At 44.4% G+C, this 20,045-nt stretch overlaps 2 protein-coding genes across 2 annotated transcripts; one reads left to right on the top strand and one right to left on the bottom strand.

Annotated features, from left to right (window-relative positions):
• The first annotated feature begins 1,038 nt into the window (after positions 1-1,038).
• Positions 1,039-4,550, top strand: LOC110524520 (ciliary microtubule-associated protein 2). Its single transcript, XM_021604248.3, has 10 exons — positions 1,039-1,396; positions 1,520-1,607; positions 2,187-2,360; positions 2,441-2,560; positions 2,775-2,915; positions 3,295-3,438; positions 3,525-3,698; positions 3,856-3,987; positions 4,068-4,198; positions 4,324-4,550. The coding sequence occupies exons 1-10, from the start codon at positions 1,347-1,349 to the stop codon at positions 4,409-4,411; spliced, it is 1,242 nt and encodes a 413-aa protein (XP_021459923.3). The 5' UTR covers positions 1,039-1,346; the 3' UTR covers positions 4,412-4,550.
• Positions 4,551-4,601: 51 nt separating this feature from the next.
• Positions 4,602-18,773, bottom strand: LOC110522997 (delta(24)-sterol reductase-like). Its single transcript, XM_090235887.1, has 7 exons — positions 18,366-18,773; positions 17,771-17,926; positions 17,001-17,676; positions 13,998-14,116; positions 11,339-11,482; positions 8,331-8,524; positions 4,602-8,082 (listed from the first exon to the last, which is right to left on the bottom strand). The coding sequence occupies exons 1-6, from the start codon at positions 18,441-18,443 to the stop codon at positions 8,450-8,452; spliced, it is 1,248 nt and encodes a 415-aa protein (XP_090092013.1). The 5' UTR covers positions 18,444-18,773; the 3' UTR covers positions 4,602-8,082; positions 8,331-8,449.
• Between the last annotated feature and the right edge of the window lie 1,272 nt (positions 18,774-20,045).

The raw sequence follows: 20,045 nt of genomic DNA, 5'->3' as shown, positions 1-20,045 counted from the left end.
TTAAATGGGGCTCCTAGCATGCACCTCAGCTCCTCACTGCAACGCTTCCCAGAAGGCAACAGTACAGTATGACAAACACAAACACAACACTATAACTGAAAACAACAAGGTATAGGTTACTTACGCAATAATGCACAAGGGGGTGTGGTATATGGCCAATATACCACGGCTAAGTGATGTTCTTAAGCGGTTCTTTTATGGCCTATTAGCGAGATTGACTTGTCATTTCAATAGGCATAGGCTAGGCCCACTAAAATCAGAGTTTATGATTGTAATTCAATTTGGTGTAGTTATGTTAATCGCATGTTAATCGCAGGTAGCCTATAGCCCCTGATAGCATACAATAGCTTAGGCAAGCTTGCTTAGTTCATATTGACAGACTAATGTATATAACATGAATAGCGAGGCGATTTAGAGTTAAGAAGTGCTTCTGTTGCCCGATAGCCTGCTGGAAGAGGCTACCGAGGATGGTGTCTTAATTTCGATCACTAAATCGTATATTAATCATATGGATATGAACTGAATAGGCCTATGCTTGTCAACAGCCAGTGTTTTTTGTTGTTGTTTTAAACCTGTAGACTAATCTGATTGACTGTTACCTTCAATCGAATGTATTGTAACGACCCTGGGTATCCCACTTCTGACACCAATGTAATGAAACAGCAGGGAGCAGGTCTCGAACCCTCGACCTTCGGAAAAAAAAGCATGCTCGTGCGGCATAGTCGATTTCCGCGGTTATAAACCCAGGGTCGTTACACTATTTTAACAGCTGATAGAGCTGTGATCATGATTGATAACTTCCAATTGCATTAACTAAACATGGCCATTAATAATTGCATAATAACACAAGGCTACAACAACAATAAACTGAAGTCATAGCCTATTTATTAAATCAGTTTGCCAGCTCCGGTAGGCTACACAAGTGCAGCGCTCAGTCTCAACATACGCACACCCCTCCGCCCCACCCCACCACTAACACACTCAGCAACAGGCTGCCTTACTACCTGATAGTGAGCAGCAGCAGGTCACAGTGAAATATTTGAAAGAAAAATGCCATGGCGGCCGCGGTGCAATTTAGAAGTAGCCCAAAAACCTGCAACCCGCGATCAATACAGTTTGACCGGCGACATCGTTTTGAAAGTAGCCAATCAGGCAGCAAACTGGAGATCGCAACCCTGCCTGCCAGAGTGCTGCTGTATAAAGAGAATAAAGATAGTATCTCCTAGCAACGCGAATTCTATCAACAATACGTTATGGGATATTCGTATACGTCACTGTTGCCATAGCTACGTCTCTGTCAAATACACAGGTTTCATTTCTTGTGTCAGGGGAGGCTAAAATAAACAATGGCTGAAAAAAAGTTCAAAGGAGCTCCGTTTGGAACACAGACATCGAGGTAAGACATTAGACAAGCGCCAAAAGGACGTGGAGAATCATGAAGATTAATAAGGAAAACAATATGGATGTTGTTATCCGTAGCACTGCCGGCCTGATGTCTTACTGCAATGTGCGTTTGCAGGTTTGATGTGTCAGCGGTCCATCCAGACAATAAGAGAGTAGGGACCTACACAGAGATCCCCTACTGCAAAAATATGACCAATGACCTGGTATGACTTGTAACTCCCAACCTCTCTCTCTCCCCCTCAATTCAATTCAATGGTAAACATATTGTAACGACCCTGGGTTTATAAGCGCGGAAATCGACCCTGCCGCACGAGCATGCTTTTGCGACACAGTCGATAGCGCGCCGGACCTCGGGCTAGGGTTCGTGACCTGCTCCCTGCCTGTTTCATTACATTGGTGTTAGAAGTGATCGGACCTCGCATCCACGACAGTGCGTGTGCTTGGCCGGTGAGCGCGTTCCTGTAAGACGTAGAGTCGCAAGCTAGCGCGAGGACGCGCTCTTTGAAAGGAGGGAGTAGTGTAACGACCATGGGTTTATTAGCGCGGAAATCGACCCTGCCGCACGAGCATGCTTTTGCGGCAGTCGATAGCGCGCCGGACCTCGGGCTAGGGTTCGTGACCTGCTCCCTGCCTGTTTCATTACAATATGTTTACATTGCCAAAGCAAGTGAAATAAATAATAAACAAAAGTGAAATAACTTTCTCTCTCTCAAACCTCCTCTCTATGCTTCAAAATCATAACAAACATTTTCACTTATAAGGATATGTGTGTTGTTTGTCAGGAGAGGCGCCTGGGGCCGGGGTCCTATGATGCTGCAGGCCATGGGGACTTCAGTAAACGGTCGGTGGCAGAGCGGGCCAAAGGGCCGGGGTGGCAGAGGGCCCAGGAGACTGCCAGGTTGGCAGCCATACCTCACCTCCTCTACAGGGAGGCCTGGGAAAACAAACGCTTCCTGGTGGGTCACACACACATGCACGCATGTGTGCACACACACACACCTGACCCCTAACCTCTGTCTCTCTGTCTGTCTCATAGAAAACTAAAGTGGGTCCAGGAACCTACAGAGTAGCAGACTTTATAGAGGAGCTGCAGAAGAAACCAGGCAGTGTGAGAGGAGTGTGTGACAGCAGGGAAGAGCGGTTCAGAAATGCACAGGTACCACAACACACACACACACAGAGGTACCACAGTGCAGCACTAGAGGGCAGGAGGACACAATATGTTATACTCAGCATACTGTTGGTAGGTCACATGTTAACACCATGTTAATAGCAGGTGTAAACTGGCTACAAACTACTAAGATCAATCTTTCTCCGTGATACTCAAAGTGCCTTACACCCCAACCCCTTCTCAAACTCTGTGTTTACAGAGCTGGACGCCAGGCCCTGGTTGCTATGGTAATGGGGGTGTTCCATGGGCAGCGCTGGAGGAGAAGAGGTTGGGGTTAAATGGGGCTCCTAGCATGCACCTCAGCTCCTCACTGCAACGCTTCCCAGAAGGCAACAGTACAGTATGACAAACACAAACACAACACTATAACTGAAAACAACATGGTATAGGTTACTTACGCAATAATGCACAAGGGGGTGTGGTATATGGCCAATATACCACGGCTAAGTGATGTTCTTAAGCGCGACACAACGCAGAGTGCCTGGATACAGCCCTTAGCCGTGGTATATTGGCCATATACCACAAACCCCAAGGTGCCTTATTGCTATTATAAACTGGTTACCAACATAATTAGAACATTAAAAATAAATGTTTTGTTATGCCTGTGCTAAACGGTCTGATATGCCATCATGGCTGTCAACCAATCAACATTCAGGGCTCGAACCACACAGTTTATAAAACTCGCTATACTACAACTAACTGTGTGTGCATCTGTGTAGGACTGTGGGCTGAGTCCCTGTACCTATACTCTAAAGAGCAGCACAGAGGCGTTGTTGGCCAGCGGCAGCAGCAGGAGAGGTGCATATGACCTCTTCACTGGACCACGAGACAAACCCATCACCGCTGGATACTTCGCTACCCCGGTAACACACTCACATCACACACACCTCAGAACACATCAAATTGCGAGGGACTACCATCAACTTATTGTGTGTGTGTACATGTGTAGAAGTGTGTAAATCTAACTCCAGGGGAGTACCCTGGTGGGTGTGGGGGCTTTGGAGAGGAGTTGTGTCGTCGTGAAAAGCGGAACCACGGTGTGTTTGGAATGTTGGATCAGTACCCAGTTGTTCCAACAGAGAGAATCTACCACAGCACCCTGTCCCAATGCCCTCGACCTGCTGTGAGTACCCTAACCTTTGACCCCTAACCCTGCCCCAATGCTCTCCAACCGTTCAAGCTAACCTTTAACATCCAACCCCTGCCCCAAAAAGTGAAAGAACAAATATAATATATTTCTCTTCTCCCTCTATTCCTCCTTTCTATCCCTCTCCCCTCAGACGTTCCCAGGGCCAGGGTGGTATGAGGTCGTCTCTCCACAGTCCCGTCCAGAGAGTCACACCCATCCCCCCTTCCTCTCCTCTGCCCCCCGTGCCAGCCGTAGGACAGAAAGATTGCAGAACGGAAATTATGTGAGTTAAGCCTAACCTTCACCTCTAACTCTGACCTCTAACCCTGTCCCCTAAACTCTAACATCCTCTCTTCCAATCAGAGCATGGTTGGTCCTGGTCGTTATGACATTGCAGAAAAGGGGTGGAGTAAGACTGACAATGGCTACACCTCCTCCTTCAATTCCCGGACACAGAGATATCTTCACAAACCAGACAGAGACAAACACACACAGTAAGACACACACACACAGATACAGTGATACCTCACCTGAAATTAAAGAAATTCCACATTTTCTATCAGTATACAGTGATTGTTGTGTTGTGTTGTGTGTGTGTGTATTGCTCTGTATGTTTCAGGGAGAGGTTGCGTGCGATAAATGTTCCGGTGGACAGACTGAGTTTCCTGGTGCAGCCTGGAAGGAACACTTTGATGAAATCAGCTTAGACACACACACACACACACACACACACACACACACACACACACACACACATCGAAGCAGCATGGAACAAAAACTCTGGATACATGTTTTACAACCCATCAGATTTCAAGTTTAGTTTTTCAACTATATTAAAATCAATATTGATCAACATGAGATGTTTTTATGTTTGGTAGAAAGTAGTAGAGATTTGCTGTGGACAAAACCAACTTTATTATCATCATACACCAACAAAAACATTTGTGGACAATAGCAGTGATCTCCTTTCTCTCTGCCAGGCAATAGAAATAACCAGATTAGGGTTGGGGGTCAGAACAGGCAGGTGTTGGGGTTAGGGGTCAGAAGTTGTACACTACTGTTCAAAAGTTTGGGGTCAATTAGAAATGTCCTTGTTTTTTTAAAGAAAAGCAAAACATTTTGTCCATTAAAATAACAAAAATACAGTGTAGACACTGTTAATGTTGTAAATGACAATTGCAGCTGGAAATGGCTCATTTTTAATGGAATATCTACATGGGCGTACAGAGTAGAGGTCGACCGATTCATCGGAATAGCTGATTAATTAGGGCCGATTTCAAGTTCATAACAATCGGAAATTGGTATTTTTAGATGCCGATTTTGCAAATTATTATTATTATATATTTTTTTACACCTTTATTTAACTAGGCAAGTCAGTTAAGAACACATTCTTATTTTCGATGACTGCCTAGGAACGGTGGGTTAACTGCCTTGTTCAGGGGCAGAACGAAAGACTTTTACCTCGTCAGTTCAGGGATTCAATCTTGCAACCTTACGGTTAACTAGTCCAACGCTCTAACCACCTGCCTCACGAGGAGCCTGCCTGTTACGCAAATACAGTAAGAAGCCAAGGTAAATTGCTAGCTAGCATTAAACTTATCTTATAAAAACAATGAATCATAATCACTAGTTATAACTACACATGGTTGATGATATTACTAGTTTATCTAGCGTGTCCTGCGTTGCATATAATCGATACGGTGCGCATTCGCGAAAAAGGACTGTCGTTGCTCCAACGTGTACCTAACCATAAACATCAATGCCTTTCTTAAAATCAATACACAGAAGTATATATTTTTAAACCTGCATGTTTAGCTAAAAGAAAGGTTAGCAGGCAATATTAACCAGGTGCAATTGTGTTACTTCTCTTGCGTTCATTGCACGCAGAGTCAGGGTATATGCAACAGTTTGGGCCGCCTGGCTCATTGAGAACTAATTTGCCAGAATTGTACGTAATTATGACATAACATTGAAGGTTGTGCAATGTAACAGCAATATTTAGACTTAGGGATGCCATCCGTTAGATAAAATACAGAACGGTTTGTTTTCGAAATGATAGTTTCCGGATTTGACCATATTAATCACCTAGGGCTCGTATTTCTGTGTGTTATTATGTTATAATTAAGCCTATGATTTGATAGAGCAGTCTGACTGAGCGATGGTAGGCATCAGCAGGCTCATAAGCATTCATTCAAACAGCACTTTCATTCGTTTTGCCAGCAGCTCTTCGCAATGTTTCAAGCATTGCGCTGTTTATGACTTCAAGCCTATCAACTCCCGAGATTAGGCTGGTGTAACCGATGTGAAATGGCTAGCTAGTTAGCGGGGTGCTCTGTATGTGTAACACTGCTTCGAGGGTGGCTGTTGTCGATGTGTTCCTGGTTCAAGCCCAGGTGGCGGCGAGGAGAGGGATGGAAGCTATACTGTTACACTGGCAATACTATAGTGCCTATAAGAACATCCAATAGTAAAAGGCATATTAAATGCAAATCGTATAGAGAGAAATAGTTCTATAATTTCTATAATAACTAGAACCTAAAACTTCTTACCTGGGAATATTGAAGACTCATGTTAAAAGGAACCACCAGCTTTCATATGTTCTCATGTTCTGAGCAAGGAACTTAAACGTTAGCTTTCTTACATGGCACATATTGCACTTTTACTTTCTTCTCCAACACTTTGTTTTTGCATTATTTAAACCAAATTGAACATGTTTCATTATTTATTTGAGGCTAAATTGATTTTATTGATGTATCATATTAAGTTAAAATAAGTTAAAATAAGTGTTTATTCAGTATTGTTGTAATTGTCATTATTACAAATAAATAAATAAAAATCGGCTGATTAATCAGTATCGGTGTTTTTTGGTCCTCCAATAATCGGTATCGGCGTTGAAAAAATCATAATCGGTCGACCTCTAGTACAGAGGCCCATTATCAGCAACCATCACTCCTGTGTTCCAATGGCACGTTGTGTTAGCTAATCCAAGTTTATAATTTTAAAAGGCTAATTGATCATTAGAAAACCCTTTTGCAATTATGTTATGCACAGCTGAAAACTGTTTTGCTAATTTAAAGAAGCAATAAAACTGGCCTTCTATAGACTAGTTGAGTATTTGTGGGTTTGGTTACAGGCTCAAAATGGCCAGAAACAAAGAACTTTCTTCTGAAACTCATCTGTCTATTCTTGTTCTGAGAAATGAAGGCTATTCCATGTGAGAAATTACCAAGAAACTGAATATCTCGTACAACGCCAGGAGACTTGGAGACGTCTCCAGACTCTGTCACGTCAGTCACATATGCTTTCATCTGTGAACCTGCTTTCATCTGTGAAGAGCACAGGGCACCAGTGGCGAATTTGCCAATCTTGGTGTTCTCTGGCAAATGCCAAACGTCCTGCATGGTGTTGGGCTGTAAGCACAACCCCCAACTGTGGACGTCGGGCCCTCATACCACCCTCATGGAGTCTGTTTCACAGAAGTGTGATTGACTTGGAGTTACATTGTGTTGTTTAAGTGTTCCCTTTATTTTTTTGAGCAGTGTAGTTAACACAACAGTTTTCTAATGATCAATTAGCCTTTTAAAATGATAAACTTGGATTAGCTAACACAATGTGCCATTGGAACACAGGAGTGATGGTTGCTGAAATTGGGCCTCTGTACGCCTATGTAGATATTCCATTAAAAAAAATAGGCAGTTTCCAGCTACAATAGTCATTTACAACATTAACAATGTCTACACTGTATTTCTGATCAATTTGATGTTATTTTAATGGACAAAAAATGTTGCTTTTCTTTCAAAAACAAGGACATTTCGAAGTGACCACAAACTTTTGAACGCTAGTGTACATCAAAACAGGCTGGTGTTAAGGCTGTATTTGTTTCATCAGCACATTCACATTCACTGGGCTTTACAATAAAAACAGGCTGAGAACACTCCTTAAAGGCTCTAATCTTAATCGTGTTACTAGTGGGATGGCAGATGTTAAAGGATCAGGGGTTAGTGGTCACAGGTCAGAGTCGTGCAGCTTTGCAGATCTTGTCGTATACCTCAGGGAAAGCGTCCCGACAGCCCAGCTCCGGTGATTTTAACATCCCGACAAACTTTACCCAGAACTCACTACGCTCCATGTACTCATCAGCATCTGGAACACACACACACACACACACACACACACACACACACACACACACACACACACACACGAAACTCACCCATGCACCTCTCTGACAAACTGCTCCAGCTGTCTACATGAAGTGTTTAACCCTGGGTTCTCCGTACACTCCGATGTCCACATACAGCTCTGCCTCCTCACCTTTAGGATGAACCATCCCCCGGGCCAGGGGGAGCACGAACGGACACAACCACAGAGGGTACACCTGCAGGGATGGACATACCAACTTAGTTACACCCCTACAATGAGACAGTTACACCCTTAAACGAGATATACCAACTCAGTCACTCCCCTAAAATTAGATATACTGTTCCAACTCATTCACACCCCTAAATGAGATAAACCAACTCAGTCACACTTGTGTGTATAATGTATTAGGGTATGTTACCTTGAGGAAGCATGCTATGTGTCTTATGTGAAATGGACTAGTTTGTGTGTGTCTGTGTGTCTTACATGGATGTCCTGGTGAAAGCGTGCGATAGAGGTCTGGATGTGTTTCATGGGGACCAGCATGTCCTGCACAACATGGTGTTGCTCATACAGTTGTCAGATGGTCTCTCCCTGGGTCAGCTTCAACAGAGAGATCTTAGGAGGAACCATCCACCGGAACACTGGGACACTGGGTGGTTACCAAACGGGATGATGTCCTGGAGACAAAAACACACATTCATGTTTACAGCAATCAGCTTTCCAGCTCCACAGCTTCAAAAACTGTTTTGAAATGGAGTGAAACACATTTTAGTTTTCTATTTCAGAAAGATTGTTTATTATATGTCCCACAGAACACGACCCTCGTCTATGTCTCATATAACTGTCAGAGAAAAACTTGGCATAATTTCGACCATAATTTAAGGTTAACAATTACCAGCAAACCACACGTGGTTTCCTAATGGCAGCGTGTGTGTCTGTGTACATTAGGGAGACTAATGCAGAGTTATATGCTGGGGAGGAGATGATGACATGCTGAAATCTGCAGGATAAAAGGGTCACTTTGTATCATCTGTCTAATGCACTGTGTGTGTGTGTATATGTATGTATATGTATGTACAGTGGGGCAAAAAAGTATTTAGTCAGCCACCAATTGTGCAAGTTCTCCCACTTAAAAAGATGAGAGGCCTGTAATTTTCATCATAGGTACACTTCAACTATGACGGACAAAATGAGAAAAAAAAATCCAGAAAATCACATTGTAGGATTTTTAATGAATTTATTTGCAAATTATGGTGGAAAATAAGTATTTGGTCACCTACAAACAAGCAAGATTTCTGGCTCTCACAGACATGTAACTTCTTCTTTAAGAGGCTCCTCTGTCCTCCACTCGTTACCTGTATTAATGGCACCTGTTTGAACTTGCTATCAGTATAAAAGACACCTGTCCCCAACCTCAAACAGTCACACTCCAAACTCCACTATGGCCAAGACCAAACAGCTGTCAAAGGACACCAGCAACAAAATTGTAGATTGGGAAGACTGAATCTGCAATAGGTAAGCAGCTTGGTTTGAAGAAATCAACTGTGGGAGCAATTATTAGGAAATGGAAGACATACAAGACCACTGATAATCTCCCTTGATCTGGGGCTCCACGCAAGATCTCACCCCGTGGGGTCAAAATGATCACAAGAACAGTGAGCAAAAATCCCAGAACCACACGAGGGGACCTAGTGAATGACCTGCAGAGAGCTGGGACCAAAGTAACAAACACACTACACCGCCAGGGACTCAAATCCTGCAGTGCCAGACGTGTCCCCCTGCTTAAGCCAGTACATGTACAGCCCCTCTGAAGTTTGCTAGAGAGCATTTGGATGATCCAGAAGAAGATTGGGAGAATGTCATATGGTCAGATGAAACCAAAATATAACTTTTTGGTAAAAACTCAACTCGTCGTGTTTGGAGGACAAAGAATGCTGAATAGCATCCAAAGAACACCATACCTACTGTGAAGCATGGGGGTGGAAACATCATGCTTTGGGGCTGTTTTTCTGCAAAGGGACCAGGACGACTGATCCGTGTAAAGGAAAGAATGAATGGGGCCATGTATCGTGAGATTTTGAGTGAAAACCTCCTTCCATCAGCAAGGGCATTGAAGATGAAACGTATATTATTTGTAGCCGTCTATTTACCAACCACCACAGACCGATGCTGGAACTCAACCAACTCTATAAGGCCATCAGCAAACAAGAAAATGCTCACCCAGAAGCGGCGCTCCTAGTGGCCAGGGACTTTAATGCAGTTTTACCACATTTTTACCAGCATGTCACATGTGCATCCAGAGGGGAAAAAAACTACAGACCACCTTTACTCCACACACAAAGATGCATACAAAGCTCTCCCCCACCCTCCATTTGGCAAATCTGACCAAGTCTGTAATACCTACAGGTTTCAAGCAGACCACCATTGTCCCTGTGCCCAAGGAAGCGAAAGTAACCTGCCTAAATGATTACTGCCCGTAGCACTCCCGTCGGTAGCTATGAAATGCTTTGCAAGGCTGGTCATGGCTCACATCAACAGCATCCTCCCGGATACCCTAGACCCACTTGAGTTCGCATACCGCCCTAACAGATGACGCAATCGCACTCCACACTGCCCTTTCCCACCTAGACAAAAGGAACACCTATGTGAGAATGCTGTTCATTGACTACAGCTCAGCGTTCAACACCATAGTGCCCATGAAGCTCATCACTAAGCTAAGGACCCTGGGACTAAACACCCCCCCTCTGCAACTGGATCCTGGACTTCCTGACGGACAGCCCCCAGGTGGTAAGGGTAGGCAACAACACGTCGGCCACGCTGATCCTCAACACTGGGGCCCCTCAGGGGTGTGTACTTAGTTCCCTCCTGTACTCCCTGTTCAACCATGACTGCGTGGCAAAACACGACTCCAACACCATCATTAAGTTTACTGACGACACAACAATGGTAGGCCTGAGAACCGACAACGGCGAGACAGCCTATAAGGAGGACTGTTTTCTCTGCTACCGCACGGCAGGCGGTACCGGAGCGCCAAGAATAGGACTGGGGGGCTCCTTGGCAGCTTCTACCCCAAGTCATGGGACTGCTGAACAATTAATAAAATGGCCACCAGACTATTTACATTGACACCACCCCCCCTCCTCCATTTGTTTGGTACGCTGCTGCTACTCGCTGTTTGCTGTCTATGCACGGTCACTTCACCCCTACCTACATGTACAGATTGCCTCAACTGGCCTGTACCCCCACGTACTGACTCGGTACCGGTATCAACCTGTATGTGGCCTCGTTATTGTTATTTTATTGTGTTACTTTAACATTTTTTACTTTAGTTTATTTGGTAATTATTTTAACTTCTTGAACTGCATTGTTGGTTAAGGGCTTGTAAGTAAGCATTTCATGGTAAGGTCTACACTGTATTCGGCGCATGTGACAAATAAAATTTGATTTTATTGTGTGTGTGTGTGTGTGTGTATGTGTGTGTATGTGTGTACCTGGAGCTCCCAGAAGATGGATTGTGTGTGTCTGTGGTAGTAGTGGCGTAGAGGGATGTACTCCACTGCTGTGTTGTTCTCTGTCAGGTATCTCTCAACGTGCTTGAAGAACCACGGCTTATAGTGCAGGCTGATCCTGTTGATCTGAAACACACACAGACACACACAGTGCAGGATTATGGTTAGATATTGCAGACAAACAGCACTCTTCTCCTCCATTGTCCTTCTGAGAGTACCTTATCATTCTTCCTCTATTTCTCTCTCTCTCTCTCTCACCGTCAGTCATAGTGCCAGTCATGATAACAACTTTGTCAAGTGAGTACTGCAGTCCTTCTACAAATGTGTTGTTCTTGTCCTCAGACGCCTCACTGAAACGACGGCAGATGTTCTCCAGCCCTCTGATTGGCTCATACTGCCGACGAATCCAATACCTTGCCGGGACGATCTTTATCTCTGCAGCAACCAGGAACCCCAGAGTTCCACAGGACCATGGAAGCAATCCTCCTTCTCTCTCCTTTCCTTCTCTCTCGCTCTCTCTGGTTGTACTGTGGACCCTTTGTTTCCAGATTAACTGCCATTTCCAGTGGTGTTGGCTTTATGGTTTCTAAAGGACTATAGGTCTGTAGCATTGCTCTGTGAGCTAAGGACTGGAGGCCTGTAGCCTTGCTCTGTGAGCTAAGGACTGGAGGCCTGTAGCCTTGCTCTGTGAGCTAAGGACTGGAGGCCTGTAGCCTTGCTCTGTGAGCTAAGGACTGGAGGCCTGTAGCATTGCTCTGTGAGCTCCAGAACTGGAAGCCTGTAGCATTGCTCTGTGAGCTCCAGAAATGGAGGCCTGTAGCATTGCTCTGTGGGCTACAGAACTGGAAGCCTGTAGCATTGCTCTGTGGGATACAGAACTGGAAGCCTGTAGCATTGCTCTGTGAGCTACAGAACTGGAAGCCTGTAGCATTGCTTTGTGAGCTACAGAACTTGAAGCCTGTAGCATTGCTCTGTGAGATACAGAACTGGAAGCCTGTAGCATTGCTCTGTGAGCTACAGAACTGGAAGCCTGTAGCATTGCTTTGTGAGCTACAGAACTTGAAGCCTGTAGCATTGCTCTGTGATATACAGAACTGGAAGCCTGTAGCATTGCTCTGTGGGCTACAGAACTGGAAGCCTGTAGCAATGCTCTGTGGGCTACAGAACTGGAAGCCTGTAGCATTGCTCTGTGGGATACAGAACTGGAAGCCTGTAGCATTGCTCTGTGAGATACAGAACTGGAAGCCTGTAGCATCGCTCTGTGAGATACAGAACTGGAAGCCTGTAGCATTGCTCTGTGGGATACAGAACTGGAAGCCTGTAGCATTGCTCTGTGGGATACAGAACTGGAAGCCTGTAGCATTGCTCTGTGGGATACAGAACTGGAAGCCTGTAGCATTGCTCTGTGAGCTCCAGAAATGGAGGCCTGTAGCATTGCTCTGTGGGCTACAGAACTGGAAGCCTGTAGCATTGCTCTGTGGGATACAGAACTGGAAGCCTGTAGCATTGCTCTGTGAGCTACAGAACTGGAAGCCTGTAGCATTGCTTTGTGAGCTACAGAACTTGAAGCCTGTAGCATTGCTCTGTGAGATACAGAACTGGAAGCCTGTAGCATTGCTCTGTGAGCTACAGAACTGGAAGCCTGTAGCATTGCTTTGTGAGCTACAGAACTTGAAGCCTGTAGCATTGCTCTGTGATATACAGAACTGGAAGCCTGTAGCATTGCTCTGTGGGCTACAGAACTGGAAGCCTGTAGCAATGCTCTGTGGGCTACAGAACTGGAAGCCTGTAGCATTGCTCTGTGGGATACAGAACTGGAAGCCTGTAGCATTGCTCTGTGAGATACAGAACTGGAAGCCTGTAGCATTGCTCTGTGGGATACAGAACTGGAAGCCTGTAGCATTGCTCTGTGGGATACAGAACTGGAAGCCTGTAGCATTGCTCTGTGGGATACAGAACTGGAAGCCTGTAGCATTGCTCTGTGGGATACAGAACTGGAAGCCTGTAGCATTGCTCTGTGGGCTACATAACTGGAAGCCTGTAGCATTGCTCTGTGAGCTACAGAACTGGAAGCCTGTAGCATTGCTCTGTGGGCTACAGAACTGGAAGACTGTAGCATTGCTCTGTGGGCTACAGAACTGGAAGCCTGTAGCATTGCTCTGTGGGCTACAGAACTGGAAGCCTGTAGCATTGCTCTGTGGGCTACAGAACTGGAAGCATGCAGCATTGCTCTGTGAGCTACAGAACTGGAAGCCTGTAGCATTGCTCTGTGAGCTACATAACTGGAAGCCTGTAGCATTGCTCAGTGGGCTACATAACTGGAAGCCTGTAGCATTGCTCTGTGGGCTACAGAACTGGAAGCCTGTAGCATTGCTCTGTGAGCTACAGAACTGGAAGCCTTTAGCATTGCTCTGTGAGCTACATAACTGGAAGCCTGTACCATTGCTCTGTGGGCTACATAACTGGAAGCCTGTAGCATTGCTCTGTGAGCTACAGAACTGGAAGCCTGTAGCATTGCTCTGTGGGCTACATAACTGGAAGCCTGTAGCATTGCTCTGTGAGCTTCAGAACTGGAGGTATTGCTCTGCTCCGACACCAAGGTTCTCTTAAAGATCTGAGCAGTAAAGAGAGCTTTGCTCACCTCAGTGCAGCGGACCAGGCTGCCGTCAGCCAGCACCAGCTCAAAGGCAACACAGATGTGCTGGAAGAGTCCGTAGATATGAGAGGATGACTCTATACCTGTACCCATCACCAGACCTCCTGTAGATGGAGAACGAGGGGGAGAAAGAGGGAGGGATGGGGTGGGGTGGACGGGTAGGCTTGATTATTCAGTAAACAAAAGACAGTTGGGGCACACTAGTGCTCAGGGACACAGTCAATTTACAACACCAACAATACAGGACACATAGACAAACAAAACAACAACACTAGGGACTTAGGGAACTCAATCTCCTCACAGGTGAAGCAGAGAGCAGCGTAAACACTCAAACAGTTTATCGTGTGTGTGTGTGTGTGTGTGTGTGTCATTCTCTGTGGTGCTCCAGATTAATCTACAGCATGCTGAAGAGAAAACATTAAGCTGTTGCTCTAACATTTATGGATCCGGAAAACCATTATGGAATCTGATCCAGGAGTGCTGTGCACTCTGAAGCCATTTCCTCTGAGTTTCACCCTCGGAACTCTACCATCTATAAACAATTGATCATCTGATCCAATAAGAGAGGGTGATGATGCTCCCAACAGGAAATAAACAACCCTGATGGATAAGATGCCATGGAAACACTCAGCTACAGAGGGGTATACTACAAAGCAGAATCAATGAGTTAGCCAGCTAACTTTGATCAACAACCAGAAATAACTATTGATTTTCTGGTTCATTAAGAAAACTAAAAGTAGATATGTGTTTTTGTTTGTTGAGTCAATTAGTCCATGCCCATTTCAAGCTTATCTAAAAAAAAAAAGGTTATTTCAGAATAGATAGGCAAGTCAGCTGACTAACTCATTGATCCTGCTTTGTAGTATACCCCTCTGGATGACAATCAGTCAGTTGTTCTATAGAACAACAACAATAACAACAACATATACCACCATATCTATATATATATACACCATATAACACAGCCGAACAACAATATATATACCCAATGATTCATATATACGCTAGATGACTGATATGGGGCGCTGGGTTGAAGCCACCGTGCAACCAGAAGTGTTCCATACACACAAAAAGCTATTTTCTCTCAAATTTTGTGCACAAATTTGTTTATGTCCCCGTTAGTGTGCATTTCTCCTTTGCCAAGATAATCCATCCACCTGACATGTGTGGCTTATCAAGAAACTGATTAAGCAGCATGATCAGTATTTCTATCCGTAATAAAGCCCTTTTGTGGGGAAAAACTCATTCTGATTGGCTGGGCCTGGCTCCCCAGTGGGTGGCCCTGGATGCCAAGTGGGTGGGCCTATGCCCTAGAATCGATAGATTAGGGCCTAATTTATTTATTTCAATTGAGTGATTTCCTTATATGAACTATAACAAGGTAAAATCTTTGAAATTGTTACATGTTGCGTTTATATACAGTACCAGTTAAATGTTTGGACACACCTACTCATTCAAGAGTTTTTCTTTATTTGTACTATTTTCTACATTGTAGAATAATAGTGAAGACATCAGAACTATGAAATAACACATATGGAATAATGTAGTAACCAAAAAGGTGTTAAACAAATCAAAATATATTTCATATTTGAGATTATTCAAAGTAGCCAACCTTTGCCTAAATGACAGCTTTGCACACTCTTGGTATTATCTGCCCCTAACTCGGACAACTCTGGACCAATTGTGTGCCGCCCTTTGGGACTCCCTATGTGAACCCCAGGCTGTAATGATGCTGCAACACTGCGTGTTTTAGACCGCTGCGCCACTCGGGAGGCCTGTGTTTATGTCACGACTTCTGCCGAAGTCGATGCCTCTCCTTGTTCAGGTGGTGCTAGGCGATCGACGTCACCGGTCTTCTAGCCATCATTGATCTATGTTTAATTTTCCATTGGTTTTGTCTGGTCTTCTTACACACCTGGTTCCAATCCCATTCATTAAGTGTTGTGTATTTAACCCTCTGTTTCCCCTCATGTCCTTGTCAGAGATTTTTTATTGTTATGTTCATGTTTTATGGATTGGTGTGCGACGGGTTCTTGTACCCACATTTATTTTATTATGGACTTTGGTTTTGGAGTCTGTGTTTTAAGTTATTAAAATTTATACCATTTATACCAAGTTTAATTCTCCTGCGCTTGACTTCCCTGCTACCTACATACACGACGTGACAGTTTATATATTTTTGTTCAGTATACATTTTATTAAGTGAACTAAACACTAAAATTAAAATAAATAGATGTAAAAACATTTTCCTTCAAGTATAATTTTACTGTCCCAACTACAACAACAAAAATACTTAAATACATATAATTTTGTCCTTAATTGAAATAGTGTAGAATTCCATTCATTCCTATAGAGGACTGCTCCTACTGGGGAGTGCCAATATGGCCGACAGTTGGCCAGGTTAAAATGCTGGCTACAGACGAAGGTGCTCCCATGTAAAATAGTGACGTCAGGGCCCTCATCTCTTCTAATTGCTCTCACCCCGCTGTCACGGAAAGTTGCATCCGTGGGAAGTCGTGAAAGCTGAGATATGGTTTTTGTTTGTTGTTGGAACAAAAAGGGACACTACAACAGCATCGGTGAGAGGATTGTGCCGCCATTATGCAAGCTTGATAATTCTGCGCTGTTGCTAGCGACCAGAACATAAACCAGAACATAAACAATACCACTTTGCTGAACTTCCGTTCTACAAACCTAGAAGCGTGAAAGAAGCCAATGGCCAATACATAGCATCAGCAATCTGGGGTTTATATACATCATTGCATATACCACCATATATACCATATAACAACCATACAACAATATATACATTATATACCATATAACTCAAAACCATAGACAAAAACATATACCACCATACACTATAAAACCTGAGCCAACAATATATACTGATGATACGCAGATATAATGATAATGATATGCATAGCGTACCGACAGTGAGGTCGTCTAGTTCTGGCAGCACAGGCAGAGTCCAGCCCAGGGAGTTACCGACAGTGAGGTCGTCCAGTTCTGGCAGCACAGGCAGAGTCCAGCCCAGGGAGTTACCGACAGTGAGGTCATCCAGTTCTGGCAGCACAGGCACAGTCCAGCCCAGGGAGTTACCGACAGTGAGGTCGTCCAGTTCTGGCAGCACACGCAGAGTCCAGCCCAGGGAGTTACCGACAGTGAGGTCGTCCAGTTCTGGCAGCACACGCAGAGTCCAGCCCAGGGAGTTACCGACAGTGAGGTCATCCAGTTCTGGCAGCACAGGCACAGTCCAGCCCAGGGAGTTACCGACAGTGAGGTTGTCCAGTTCTGGCAGCACAGGCAGAGTCCAGCCCAGGGAGTTACCGACCGTGAGGTCGTCCAGTTCTGGCAGCACAGACAGAGTCCAGCCCAGGGAGTTACCGACAGTGAGGTCGTCCAGTTCTGGCAGCACACGCAGAGTCCAGCCCAGGGAGTTACCGACAGTGAGGTCGTCCAGTTCTGGCAGCACAGGCAGAGTCCAGCCCAGGGAGTTACCGACAGTGAGGTCATCCAGTTCTGGCAGCACAGGCAGAGTCCAGCCCAGGGAGTTACCGACCGTGAGGTCGTCCAGTTCTGGCTGCACAGGCAGAGTCCAGCCCAGGGAGTTGAGGAGAGCAGTGATCTGACCCATGTTGACCAGGGGCTCCACACGAACCACCTGTTGTACATATATATTCCCGGATCATACAGGTTTACACACACCTACACACTTTTATATACAGAGCTACAGCGTGTGAGTGTGTTTGTCCTACCTGCCTCTGTGTGTCCACATCCAGTATGTCCATCATGTTGATCATGATGTTCTTGTTAGTCTTCTTGTATTTCCCACCTCTGAGAGAGACAGTCAGCCAGACAGGTCGACCTGTACACATGAGAGTCTTCCCCCCCTCCTTCCTCCACACGTGTACCTGCAACCCACACACAGTATCATACTGTATGTATTATGGCATCTGCCTAAAGGTCTGGACCTTTATGGCACAGAAGGCACTGCACTTTCTCTGGGGTCTCTGATTAAAGCCCTACTCCTACTATTCCCTATAAATCACTACAGAGCATTCGATGGAAGAAATAATTTAAACATTGTAAACGACAGAAGGAAATACAGTATCTGATGCCATGCTCAAATACTGAGCTCCCGGAATGCACACACACTGAACTCCAAGACCTATGCAGTGAATGCTGCAGTTTGTTATTCCTCTCATTCATTCCCAAATCCCTCGTTCTTTCCAAAAATATATTTAGGAAGAGAGGGATTACAGTCTTTCCTCACCCCAGGAACCTCACAGCGCTCTCTCTCTCACGCACGCGCACACACATTGTCGATGTAATTTAGCCACGTGGATTTACCTGTCTCTGGATGTCCCGCACGCGCTGGTCGTGCTGTTTTGGCGCGGAACACATTTTGAAGATGAGCCACGCGCGCATGTAATAAAAGCGGCAGCAGAAATAGACAGACGAATATCCATCTCTGGTGAACGATCACGTAGTCTAAGCCTTTCACCTTGATCCACAACAGAAAGAGAACTACCAGTCAACCGAGATACAACAACAGATCCATCCTCCCTGCGCTGCTGGTCTACTGGCCTGATGATGGTCTAGTTAAGACTGTTCCAGAGAATAACTCCCTTCTAGGAACAATCGATCTTTTATTGCCTTTAGTTGGGATGCGATGCAAGATTTCTAAACTTCTTCTTTTTAAAATCCACATACATTATCCATGCCAACACATACACACACATAAATGCACACATCACTACATAGACAGACAGGTGGGTGAATATTGAAGTTAGAATCCTGCCACTCCTGTCGTTTTCTCTGATAGGCGAGTCTAGCTGTGTGGTCGGCTAGCCCCGCCTCTTGCCGGCGCTCATTGGCTAAAGACGCGTCAATCGGGATGACTCCATGTGCTACGTTGGCGCGCTTCGTCCAATCAGAGAGCAGAAATCCCGTCACACCATTCCCCCAGCGCAGTGTCAATAAAATGAACTTGGTTAAAACCATTCAACTAAACTGATATCAAACTAGGCCTACAGTGGTTAACCATTATTTTTATAACCTATTTATTATAATGTACATCTAACTACCATAGTAATTATAGATTTTATATAGCGGTATTATATAACAATATTACTGCCATAAACCAGGTAATAAAACTACACTGATTATTACATGAAACCCTAACCAATGCAACATCTAGTGCATTTAACTATAGTGCTTTCAGTAAATATTCACTACCCTTAACTTTTTCCACATTTTGTTGTGTTATAGCCTGAATTTAAAATTGATTACATTGAGATTTTTTTGTCATTTTTTTGTCATTTTTTTGTCACTGGTCTAGACTCCATAATGTCAAAGTGGAATAATGTTTTTTGAAATTTTTACAAATTAATAAAAAATGAAAAGATTAAATGTCTTGAGTCAAGCCTAAATACATTCAGGAGTAAAACGTTCCTTAAAAAGTAGCATAAGTTGCATGGACTCACTCTGTGTGCAATAATAGTGTTTAACATGATTTTTAAATGGCTACCTATTCTCTGTACATTTATTGAAAATTAAATACTGATATCTAATTTACGTAAGTATGTGTGGGGGGGGGGGCCACCCACACACACAATTATATGTAAGGTCCCTCAGTGGAGCAGTGCATTTCAAACACAGATTCAACCACAAAGACCAGGGAGGTTTTCCAATGCCTCACAAAAAAGGGCACCTATTGGTAGATAGGTATAAAAAAAAAAGAAAGAGAAAAAAAGCAGACATTTAATAGCCCTTTGAGTATGGTGAAGTTACTAATTACCCTTTGGATGGTGTATCAATAAACCCAGTCACCACAAATATACAGGCATCCTTCCTAACTCAGTTACCGGAGAGGAAGGAAACCACTCAGGGATTTCACAATGAGGTCAATGGTGACTTTAAGACCATTACAGAGTTTAATGGCTGTAATAGGAGAAAACTGAGGATGGGTCATCAACATTGTAGTTACTCCACGATAGTAACCTAATTGATTAAAAAGAAGGAAGCCTG

This window comes from Oncorhynchus mykiss, chromosome 5 (genome assembly GCF_057628025.1).
Source record: "Oncorhynchus mykiss isolate SJ-2025 chromosome 5, ASM5762802v1, whole genome shotgun sequence".
Classification (NCBI taxonomy): Eukaryota; Metazoa; Chordata; class Actinopteri; order Salmoniformes; family Salmonidae; genus Oncorhynchus; species Oncorhynchus mykiss.
Note: the sequence above shows the minus strand (reverse complement) of the source record. Positions and strands in the feature narration are given on the sequence as shown.